The following is a 12,114-nucleotide window of genomic DNA, read 5'->3' as shown; positions in this document are numbered from 1 at the left end:
ATAAAAGGAAATAAACAAATGGCCAATAAACGTAGTCATTAGGGATGTACAAGTTAAATTCGCAAGATACCACTCACTAGAATAGCTAAAATCAAAAAGACTGATGTCATAAAATCTTGCAAGAAAGTAGAGTAACTGGAGTTCTCATACATTGCTGATGGGAATGAAAAATGGTACAACCACTTGGTCTTTTACAAATTCATCTTCCTATGACCCAAGAGTTTTACTCCTGGGTATTTACCCAAAAGAAATTAAAACATATGTCCAAAACAAGACTTGTACAAGAATGCTCATAGCAGCGTTATTTATAATAACACAAAACTGAAAACAACCCAAATATCCATCATCAGGAGAATGGGCAAATTGTGGTATATTTACACAATGGAAATCTCAGCAGTAAAACAATAAATTACTGGTACACAAAACAGTGTGGATGAATCTCAAAAACATTTGTCTTGGGTGAAAGAAGCAAAACACATAAAAATATACTGTAAGATTCCATTTATATGAAGTATAAGAACAGGCAAAACGAATCGTTAGTGATAAAAGTCAGAAAGTGGTTGCTTCTGGGAGAAGGACAGGGAATAGACTGGAAAGAGGCACAAAGGAACTCTCTGAAATGATGGACGTATACCAGATGTTGTTTTGAGTGTTGGCTACATAGCATATACAATTGTCAAAACTCATTGAAATGGATGCTTAATGTGTGTACACTTTATTGTATATAAATTATACCTCAATAAAAAATTAAAACAAAAAGACACTTAAGAAAAATGGGAAAAAAGCCACCAACTAGAGGAAAATATTTGCAATACATGTATCTGACAAAGTTCTTATATGTAGAAAAAAGAACTCTTACAGCTCAGTTATGAGTTACACACTTGAGCCAAAGATGAATAGTTTGAAATATGTAGCTACAAAAACATAAATCTAAGAGATGATATCCACAGCTTTTTTTCTAATAATGATAGATTTCTTTATTAATCTCTCTGTCATTAATTTCTAATGATAGATTTCATTTGTAATGAGTTGACATGATTAACATATGATGGTTTAAAAATTGTGATTATAGAGATGTAATATAATAATATATAGAGTGTACTTCTTATTACCAAAGCCAAATAAAACCTAATCTGCACTTTTCATGTTGTTACAAATTAAATCTTATTTGGGGACAAAGGGTTTTGCTGCATGTAAACTGAATTGAAAAAAATAAACCCCCTAAATCTCAGTGTTAAAACAGAATTATTAGTGGTAATTTCTGAAGTAAACATAAAATACTATAGCTTAGAGTAGAAATAAATTAAATCAACCATACACAACGAACTGGATCCATAGTAAAAGAAATGTGCTGACTTGGCTATGTGCCTTTTGTTTTTCTTGATAAAAGAAACGGGATGACTGGACTTTGAGGAGGGTTTTTTTCTATGTTCTTCTTGCTAGACATGCTAAACAGTGAATTCTCTAGTTTTGCTTATACGTAACTTTTGAAATGCAAATAGAAAAACTTCAGACTTCAGAATTCGTATATAACACACAAACTTAACTTAAAATTCTCGTGCTTCATGTAGTACTAAAACACAAATTCTAAAATGGGTCTGTAACATTCAGTATTATCCAGTGACCTGGTAAATGCATTCAAGTTCCTTTTAATTACTGGACTGCCTACTAGACTGCATTTGTTCCAAACCTCTACACAATTATGGAGGCAATATTTTTAATATATGAAGAGTAAGCATTTCATTTGAAACATTAGTTAGTAAATATGTGAATGAATGAATGAAGCACAACCTTTAGGGATCCTAATTACAGTGGTGGGAAGGATAAGGGGTCAAAGTGATCTGTAATTGTTGCTTCTTAAATAGCTATGGCATACTTTCCACCTTATGATTTCTTATCTCTTGTTACTTTATTTTAGTTCCCCATCTCCAAAAATACCTCTACTCCTTTGTCAAAAAAAAAAAATCTTTATTCTTCAACCGATGTCGAAGAGCGTACTGCCTATGTTTTCTTCTAGAAGTTTCATAGTTTCAGGTCTTACATTCAAGTCTTTAATCCATTTTGAGTTAATTTTTGTGTATGGTGTAAGGTAAGGGTCTACTTTCATTTTTTTGCATGTGACTGTCCAGTTTTCCTAACGCCATTTGTTGAAGAGACTTTCTTTTCTCCATTGTATGTTCTAGGCTCCTTTGTCAAAGATTAGCTGTCCATAGATGTGTGGGTTTATTTCTGGGCTTTCAATTCTATTCCATTGATCTGTGTGTCTGTTTTTCTGCCAGTACCATGCTGTTTTGGTTACTATAGCCTTGTAGTATATTTTGAAATCAGGAAGTGTGATACCTCCAGCTTTTTTCTTTTTTCTCAGGATTCCTTTACTTATTTGGGGTCTTTTGTTGTTCCAAATAAATTTTAGGATTCTTTGTTCTATTTCTGTGAAAAATGTTGTTGGAACTTTGATAGGGATTGCATTGAATCTATAGACGGCTTTAATCTATAGACGGCTTTAGGAAGTATGGACTTCTTAACTACGTTAATTCTTCCAATCCAAGAGCACGGAATATCTTTCCATTTCTTTGTGTCGTCTTCAATTTCTTTCAGCAATGTTTTATAGTTTTCCGTGTCAGCTCTTTCACCTCTTTGGTTAAGTTTATTCCTAGGTATTTTATTCTTTTTGTTGCAATTGTAAATGGGGTGGTATTCCTAATTTCTCTTTCTGCTACTTCGTTGTTAGTGTATAGAAATGCAACTGATTTTTGTATGTTGATTTTGTATCCTGCAACTTTACCATATTCGTTTATTGCTTCTAAAAGTTTTCTGGTGGATTCTTTAGGATTTTCTATGTATAAAATCATGTCATCTGCAAATAGTGACAGTTTCACTTCTTCCTTTCCAATTTGGATCCCTTTTATTTCTTTCTCTTGCCTGATTGCTCTGGCTAGGACTTCCAGTACTATGTTAAATAGGAGTGGTGACAGTGGGCATCCTTGTCTGGTTCCTGTTCTTAGAGGGATAGCTTTCAGTTTTTCACCATTGAGGATGATATTAGCTGTGGGTTTGTCATATATGGTCTTTATTATGTTGAGGTACTTTCCTTCTATCCCCATTTTATTCAGAGTTTTTATCATAAATGGATGCTGTATCTTGTCAAATGCTTTCTCTGCATCTATTGAGATGGTCATGTGATTTTTATTCTTCATTTTATTAATGTGGTGTATCACCTTGATTGATTTGCAAATGTTAAACCATCCCTGCATCCCTGGAATAAATCCCACTTGATCATGGTGTATAATCTTTTTAACGTATTGTTGTATGCGATTTGCTAGTAGTTGTTGAGGATTTTTGCATCAATGTTCATCGGTGATATTGGCCTGTAGTTTTCTTTTTTTGTGTTGTCCTTGTCTGGTTTTGGTATCAGGGTAATGTCACCTTCATAGAATGAGTTAGGGAGCTTCCCCCCCTCCTCAATTTTTTGGAAGAGTTTGAGAAGGATAGGTATTAAGTCTTCTTTGAATGTTTGGTAGAATTCACCAGGGAAGCCGTCTGGTCCTGGACTTTTATTTTGGGGGAGGTTTTTGATTACTGTTTCGATCTCCTTGCTGGTGATTGGTCTATTCAAATTCTCCACTTCTTCTTGATCCAGTTTTGGAAGGTTGTATGATTCTAAGAATTTATCCATTTCTTCCAGATTGTCGAATTGGTTGGCATATAGCTTTTCATAGTATTCTCTTATAATCTTTTGTATTTCTGAGGTGTCTGTTGTAATTTCTCCTCTTTCGATTCTGATTTTATTTGTGCCTTCTCTCTTTTTTTCTTAGTGAGTCTAGCTAAAGGTTTGTCAATTTTGTTTATCTTTTCAAAGAACCAGCTCTTGCTTTTATTAATTTTTTCTTTTTTTTTTTTTTTTGGTCTCTATTTCATTTATTTCTTTTTTGTTTTTTATTTTTTTTTTTTAAAGATTTTATTTATTTTATTTTTTGCCCCCAAAGCCCCAGTAGATAGTTGTATGCCATAGCTGCACACCCTTCTAGTTGCTGTATGTGGGACTCGGCCTCAGGATGGACAGAGAAGTGGTGCCTCGATGCGCACCCGGGATCCGAACCCGGGCCGCCAGCATCGCAGCGCGCGCACTTAACCACCAAGCCACAGGGCCGGCCCATATTTCATTTATTTCTGCTCTGATTTTTATTATTTCCCTTCTTCTACTGATTTTGGGCTTGGTTTGTTCTTCTTTTCCCAGTTCCTTTAGGTGCAATGCTAGATTGTTTATTTGAGATTTTTCTTGTTTGTTGAGATAGGCCTGTATTGCTATAAACTTCCCTCTTAGAACTGCTTTTGCTGTATCCCATAAATTCTGGCATGTTGTATTTTCATTTTCATTTGTCTCCAGGTGTTTTTTGATTTCTTCTTTGATTTCTTCGTTGACCCAGTCGTTGTTCAGTAGCATTTTGTTTAATCTCCACATATTTGTGGCTTTTCTGATTTTCTTCCTATAGTTGATTTCTAGTTTCATACCGTTGTGGTCAGAAAAGATGCTTGGTATTATTTCAGTCTTCTTCAATTTATGGAGACTTGTTTTGTGGCCTAATATGTGATCCATCTTGGAGAATGTTCCATGTGCATTTGAAAAGAACGTGTATTCTTCGGTTTTTGGATGGAATGCTCTGTATATATCTACTAGGTCCATCTGTTCTAGTGTATCATTTAAGGCCAATGTTTCCTTATTAATTTTCTGTTTGGATGATCTATCCGTTGGTGTAAGTGGAGTGTTAAAGTCCCCTACTATTATTGTGTTACTGTCTATTTCTGTTTTTATGTCTGTTAATAATTGCTTTATATATTTAGGTGCACCTATATTGGGTGCGTAGATATTTACAAGTGTTATATCCTCTTGTTGGATTGTTCCCTTGATCATTATGTAATGCCCTTCTTTGTCTCTTTTTACAGTTTTTGTTTTAAAGTCTATTTTGTTTGATATGAGTACTGCTACCCCAGCTTTCTTTTCATTGCCATTTGCATAGAGTATCTTCTTCCATCCCTTCACTTTCAGTTTGTGAGTGTCTTTAGGTCTGAAGTGTGTCTCTTGTATGCAGCATATATATGGGTCTTGTTTTTTTATCCAATCAGCCACCCTATGCCTTTTAATTGGAGCATTTAGTCCATTGATGTTTAAAGTAGCTATTGATAAGTATGTACTTACTGCCATTTTTTAACTTTTTTTTTCTCAGTGTTTTAGTAGTCCTTCTCTGTTCCTTCCTTCTTCTGTACAGAATTGATGGTCTCTTTAGTTTGACCTCTGTCTGAAAGCTCTACTCTTTAACTCCCCTCCTCCCTCCTTTTATGTTTTTGATATCATATCTAACCTCTTTTTTGTGCATTTGTATCCATTACCCTCTTATCATGGAAATAATTTTTCCTATTTGTGGTCTTCTCTTTTCCCCTTAAATCAGTCCCTTTAACATTTCTTGTAGCACTGGTTTCTTGGTGACAAAGTCCTTTAATTTTTGCTTGTCTGGGAAGTTTTTGATCTCTCCTTCCATTTTGAATGATTACCTTGCTGAGTATAGTATTCTTACTGTATTAGTATTCTTGGCTGTAAGTTTTTTCCTTTTAGCACTTTAAATATATCATGCCATTCTTTTCTAGCCTGTAAGGTTTCTGCTGAGAAGTCAGCTGATAGCCTTATGGGGTTTCCTTTGCATGTAACTTGACTTTCTCTTGCGGCTTTTAGGATTCTCTCTTTATCTTTAATTCTGGACATTTTGATTATGATGTGTCTTGGTGTGGGCCTCTTTGGGTTTATCTTGTTTGGGGCTCTCTGTGCTTCCTGTACCTGGATGTCTGTTTCCTTCCTTAGGTTAGGGAAGTTTTCCTCTGTTATTTCTTGAAATAGATTCTCTGCCCCTTTGTCTCGTTCTTCTCCTTCTGGGACACCTATAACACGGATGTTAGTACGCTTGATGTTGTCCCAGAGGTCCCTTAGACTGTCCTCACTCTTTTTAATTCTTTTCTCTTTTACCTGTTCAGCTTGGGTAATTTCTTCTAGTCTTTCGTCCAGCTCACAGATCCGTTCTTCTGTATCCTCTACTCTGCTTTTGAGTCCCTCTAGTGAATTTTTCATTTCCAGTATTGTATTCTTCATTTCTGATTGGTTCTTTTTTATATCTTCCATTTCTTTGTTGACATTCTCACTGAGTTCATCTATTCTTCTCCCCAGATCAGTGAGCATCCTTAACACTCTTAGTTTGAACTGTCGGGTAGGTTGCTCATTTCTGTTTCACTTAGTTCATTTTCTGGGGTTTTGTCCTGTTCCCTTACTTGGGATGTATTCCTTTGCCTCCTCATTTTGCCTCTTTCCCTGTGCTTGTGACTACGTATTAGGTAGGTCAGCTACGTCTCCTGCTCTTGGATAGGTGACCTTATGTAAGTGATGGCTTAGGAGGCCTGCAGTGTGCTTCTCTCAGTTCTCAGTGTTCCAGGGGTGACCCCTATGTGGGCTACATGTGTCCTTCTGTTGTGGCCTGTTTGTTCTCCCTATAGGTGCCCAGGGAGGCCGAGTTATGCTCCTGGCCATCTGTTGTAATGCTCAGCTGCTTGTAGTTGTTGTGGGCCCTTCAGTCTCTTTATCAGGTGTGGGGAGCCCCAACACAGTTGGCTGCAAGTTCTAATAGCACATTTGTATTGCAGTATTTCTTTTAAGTGAGTAGGCCCCCAGCGTGGCGGGTTGTTAGGCTCAGGGCCTTACAATTGCTATAAGCCTCCAGCCTTTAGGTCTCATGTCAGCTCTCTGAGGATTGCAGCTGTGTGGGGCTGGCCTCAGGCATGGGAGTACCCAATTGTTTCAGGCTTTGGAAGGTGGGGCAAACCCTCTATGTGGGTCTTTGAGAAGCACAAGTCTTCTGCAGCTGACAAGCCCTGCTGCCCACAGGTCCACACACACAGTCAACACAGTCCTGCCCCGTGTGCGCGCCCCGATCTCCCGAAGCGGACCCAGTCTCTCCATGGCGGGAGCCCCATACACTCCACCACTGCCCCACACTCTCCACCTGCTCCTTGTGCACACCCTGCCCCACTGAAGTGGGCTCACTTGCCAGGCTGCAGAGAATCCAGTCACCAATCTATGCAGGCCCACAAGTTGCCTGAGGGCTTGTTGTTGGGTGGGACCAGTCTCTAGGGTGGGCTGCCTGCCCTGGCTGAGCTGGATTAAATCGGTGCTCTAGCGGGTGGGGCAGACCCTGGGCTAGCAGGCCCCAGGGAGAACTCCAATGGCGTCTGTGTCAGCACGCCCACACCAGGCCACAACAGTGGCCGCCGCCAATGTCCCAGTCCCTGGAGAGGTCTCACCTCTCACCGAGATGCACACAGGGCCTATTAGGTGAGTCTCTTTTCACCAAAGCACTGTGCACCTTTCTTTCTGGTGATTTTAGGTTGCTTTCTGAAACAGGTGAGTTTGTGTGTGGGCCCTTTAAGAGCCGGTTTTAATTTCTTTGTGAACCAGCTTTTCTGGGGGTACTCCCCAATGTTTTAGTAGCAGGCAAAGTCAGATATTATGCCACTCGTCTAGATTGTGCTGGGTCCACAAAATGCCCACAGCGGGGGCGCTCCCCGGCTCAGGGCCCCGCGCCTCCAGGGAGGGCTGCGGACCTGTGGGTTGTTCCCGGGCGGCCGTGAGGCGCTGCGGCTTATGAAGGCGGTGTTTTTTCTCTCCAGAAGGGAGTTTCTGCCTCTTCTACCTCAGGTAGGATTGTCCGTTGTTGCAGGAGTTTCTCTTATCCAGTTTTCAGTTCTGTCCCAGGGGTAATTTTTCCACGAGTAGTTGTAAATTGGCTGTGTCCGCGGGAGGAGGTGAGTTCAGAGTCTGCTTATGCCACCATCTTGACTCCTCCTCAACCTTGTCTTTAAACCTTTTTACTGATTTTTTTTTTTTTTTGGCTATCACATTTTTAATATTTAAGAGCACTTTCTTGTTTTCTGTTTCATTTAATAATATCTTTTTCTCGTGTATATTTGAAGATCTTAACAGCTTTTCATTTTTCCTTGTCTCTGTTTCCTCTGAGTTTATTTATTCTGCTTATTTGGTACAGTTTTTCTCTTTAATGTGAGAAGCTTCCCCCACACGTCTGGCAATCTCTAGCTGTGTATCCAGCATAGGTGTAAGCTATTAAGCTGACTGAAGGCTCTGTGATCATGAGTGAGACTTACTGACTTGTGGCCTTCACTGTAGACTGATTAGGTGCAGTTGCTTTTGGGGTTGTGGAACTAGCAAATGTCAGTATCTTTGTGTCTTTTTGCTGGAACTGCACATTTTCTCCAAAAAAGACCTCCTGACTCCTGACTGAGCGGTATGGGTATAAGACTATCTGTGAGCATTTGGAGCTAGATGAGGGAAGAGATTTCATTATACAGAATAATTTCCCTATTTTAAATCCCACTCTGCCCTTCTTTATGTCCAACGTCCCTAAATCCAGAATTTCTCTGGTTTAAACTGTCCAGTCTCTTGTTTAGGTGGGGAAGGGTTAGTCGCCTGATTGCATTGAGGAGGTATCATTCAGTAACCATTTTCTGTCCCTACCTCACCCCTGCCTCTCTGTTATATCCTATTACTGAGTCTTTTAGGGCCCTACAGAAGTCCACTTGCTTCTAGTCTCTGAAGGCTTTTAGGTTGGCATTTTTTCCCTCTGTGACACCTTGCATCCATCTGCTTTCTGTATTCACATAATGTGATGTCTCTCCATTTCAGTGAAGATGGAGTTTTTGTATCTGTTTCTTATTGGATAGGAGTAGTTTTTAGATATATAGGGAGAAGATATATTTTCACTGCCCTCTTAAAATTAAGTCTAATAGTAGCTCTTGATGAGCCTATATCCTGGATGAATCTGAAAAAATAATTCTGTTCAAAAAGAACTTTTGGGGCTGGCCCTGTGGCATGGTGGTTAAGTTCAGCATGCTCTGCTTCGGCCACCCGGGTTCACAGGTTTGGATCCCGGGTGCCGACCTGTACAGAATCATCAGGCATCCTGAGGCAGCGACCCACATACAAAATAGAGGAATGTTGGCACAGATGCTAGCTCAGGGCAAATCTTCCTCAGCAAAAACCTTTATCATGTAGGGTTTCCCAGCCATTGGGGGAAAAAAAAAAATATATATATATATATATATATATTTGAGTAGACATGGGCCTAAAGTTTCCTTTCTTGGGGTCATAGCTATCTTAGAGGTTGGTTCTGGTTATAGGCTGACCTCAAGCCTCCAGAAATTCCCTAATCTTGGAGTTTGAAGGGGCTGATGACACCCCTCTTTTCCCTGCCTAAGTGTGAAACCAATTTAAAGGAATCAGACAAAAAGAGATAACAATATCAGCTTTATTACTAAGAACCACTAGGTAGGTGGATGTGGCTTGGGTGTGTAGCAGTGGGCTTCCTAATGCAAAACTATACTCTTCCATCATAAGACTGCTATCCCAGTTCTAACCACAGCTGCTTTGGGTATCCTTCTGGGACTGCTAGTAAGCAGTTTAAAATTTGCTCTCCCCCTAAAGGCTCTGAAATGCATCAGAACAGCACATTAATTAAGTCAACTCCTAGACAACACTGAGCCCAAGGCTGAAAATTTTCATTCCCTATTCTATTTCCCATCCCAAAATATTTCTAGCCATCCCAGCCAATACAGCTCATCAGGCATTCTGTAATGAGATTGAACAACAATATTAACATGTTTCAATAATGTCAACTACAAAGATTTGCTCCAAAAATTGAGTATACTCTCCCCAGTATAAAGGTCCTAGGGAAAAATTAAAGTCCTAACAGTAAATCCTTTCATAAGTTAAACACCAAAGAAAGTTTATTACTTTTGAGTAATAAACGCCTCCCCATTTTTTTTTGTCTGGTTCATCTCAGCCAGTCTTCCATGCCTGGCTGGAATCAGGATTCCCTCTGCAGCTTCAGCCTAAGCTGGCTGTCCTTGGAATGTATGTGGTACTTTCAGTGCCTCAGAATTTACATTAGTTCTATGCCAAGTCCCTCATGAGCTTCATTGTTTCAAAAAAAGAAGAATGCAAAGAGTTAATATGACATGCAAGATTTATCACAGCACTGGCCCCACACTCATTAAAAAAAAAAAAGTACCTAGAAAGGTTATTCCAGGCAAAATGGTGTTGCCAGAGCCTGGAATTTACTGTTGCCAAAGACCACAGCAGATACTATATGTCATCAGAGTGTGGGAAGGTGAATGGAGAAAATCTTCATTTCTGGTTCAACAAGATAGGTATTTACTATCATATTATAATCAGACGTTTGCTTGGTAAGCCCAGAGTCAGAACAAAGGGAATTTATTTTAGATAAACATGTTCCAGTCATCAGGAGCAACCATATCTACCAAAAGCTATGTCTATTAGATCAGATACTTGAGTCAGCTTGGTGAGGTCCCTTCTTCTGGGAGCATCTGTTTTATTTGACTTGAATTGGTGGATGGTTGGGAGGATCCTTTCTAACCCTGAGATTTTCTGAGTCTGATGGGGTTTTTATTTACATTATTGAGTTCTTTGCTTTTTCCACGAAATTTCACATTTCTTTCTACAATTGAAAAAGGAATAGAATTGCCCGTACTACATCCACTAGTACATATGTACTCTTTCAGAGCCTGGAGCCTTCTGGAATTTGATAAGGTAAAGCTGCTGAGCATGTAATAGCAGCAGTTTTGCCATCTGGCCTCTCTGATATCAGGCAGCTCCCTGTTTGGGGGAAGCTAGAGTCAGTCTTCAGGTAGGTATAACTGCTCACAGTTCTGGTGTTGTGGACTGCTGCTAAGAAATTCATTTCCTTGTATATGATAGAGAACTACATAGGAACAATATGAGAAGAGGGTATATCTTGCTTAAGCAATTTGGTTTTGGTCTTTCTTCAGGCAAAGTAATGATAAGAGTCAAGTTGGAGGGCTATGTGAATGGGTACCAAGCGCTGACCTGTCATGCACTTTCTTCCTGCAGGATTCCCAACAAGTAACAGAAGTATCTTTGACAACTGTTGTCTCGTTTGTGGACATTACCCAGAAGCCAGAGCCTCCAAGGGGCCAACCCAGAATGGACTGGAAATTGCCGTTTGACTTCTTCTTTCCCTTCAAAGTGGCATTCAGCAGAGGAGTCTACTCTGGAAAAGGCTCAGTCTCTCCCATCCTTATCCTGTGTCTCTTACTACTTGGAGTTCTCAACCTAGAGACTGAGTGAAAAAAAGAAAAGAATCAGATTTCGATTTTCCCTATGGGAAGTTCTGAGGCAGCCTACTTATCTTGGTTAGATAGGTCCTTACCTGCTCATGACCAGAGCAGAGCACTTAGGATAATGGAGGACCTAACTGAAGGAATCTTTGTATATGAAAGAAGGAATTTTAGAAAAGCAACAAAAATATCTTACTCATCAAACCTCCCTGCTTAGGACTCTACAGACCCCCGGGTACACGAGGTTCGCTACTTCTCAAGCAGGGAAGAACATGAGGAGCCCTTCAGGTTGTGTTATGCCTGACTAAAGGTTTGCAAAACCTCATCCATCTGCTCACTGGCACACTTGGGCCCAGCATCAAAAGGAACATACTCCTGCTGTCCCCCGGGTGAACTCGGGAATAGCTGCCCTCTGGACTTGAGAGGAGCTGACTGTTCAGAACAGAAAACGGCTGCCTATATGTTTTGTCTGGCTCCTCCCCGCTCCCTTGGGCCACACTCTACCAAGGCATGTTGGGGAAAGCAATTCCTACTCAGTTTCCAAAATGAATGTGCAATCCCAGCCCCCTTTTCTACTAGCATATGACCCTACCACTCATTTCTGCTCTTTCCTTCCCTCCATTGTGGTGAGGAGAAATAAAACTGATTGAGTGCTTCGTTGTACTAATTCCAGCAGCACACAGAAGTTAACTGACATGTCGTCTGCCTCATGATTAGTTTTCTATGTGTGTAAGGTTAAAAAAAAAGCAATTTTCATACATAGCATAGTAGCATTCAAATTAAGATAGTTGCGTTCTCCATGTGGGAGATAAGACTCTCCAAAGACCCCCTACTCGTTACATGTAGTGAATTCAGCATGAAATCTATTCTTGAGCGTAAGCCGACGGCAGCTTACAAAGGGCTGTG

The 12,114-nt window shown here is 39.9% G+C and overlaps 1 protein-coding gene across 4 annotated transcripts in view; it reads left to right on the top strand.

Annotated features, from left to right (window-relative positions):
• The window catches only part of TCTN3 (tectonic family member 3), a 70,567-nt gene extending 58,669 nt beyond the window's left edge, over positions 1-11,898 (top strand). For all 4 annotated transcript variants that reach the window (XM_004427882.3, XM_087432329.1, XM_087432328.1 and 1 more), the window contains one exon: positions 10,982-11,898. In XM_004427882.3, the coding sequence (XP_004427939.2) occupies positions 10,982-11,218 (237 nt within the window). In that variant the 3' untranslated portion in view covers positions 11,219-11,898. The remainder of the gene's footprint in view (positions 1-10,981) is intronic.
• The last annotated feature ends 216 nt before the right edge of the window (positions 11,899-12,114 follow it).

This window comes from Ceratotherium simum, chromosome 6 (assembly GCF_057802395.1).
Source record: "Ceratotherium simum simum isolate JZ-2026a chromosome 6, ASM5780239v1, whole genome shotgun sequence".
In the NCBI taxonomy this organism is placed as follows: Eukaryota; Metazoa; Chordata; class Mammalia; order Perissodactyla; family Rhinocerotidae; genus Ceratotherium; species Ceratotherium simum.
The sequence above is the reverse complement of the archived record's forward strand: the minus strand, read 5'-3'. Positions and strand labels throughout refer to the sequence as shown.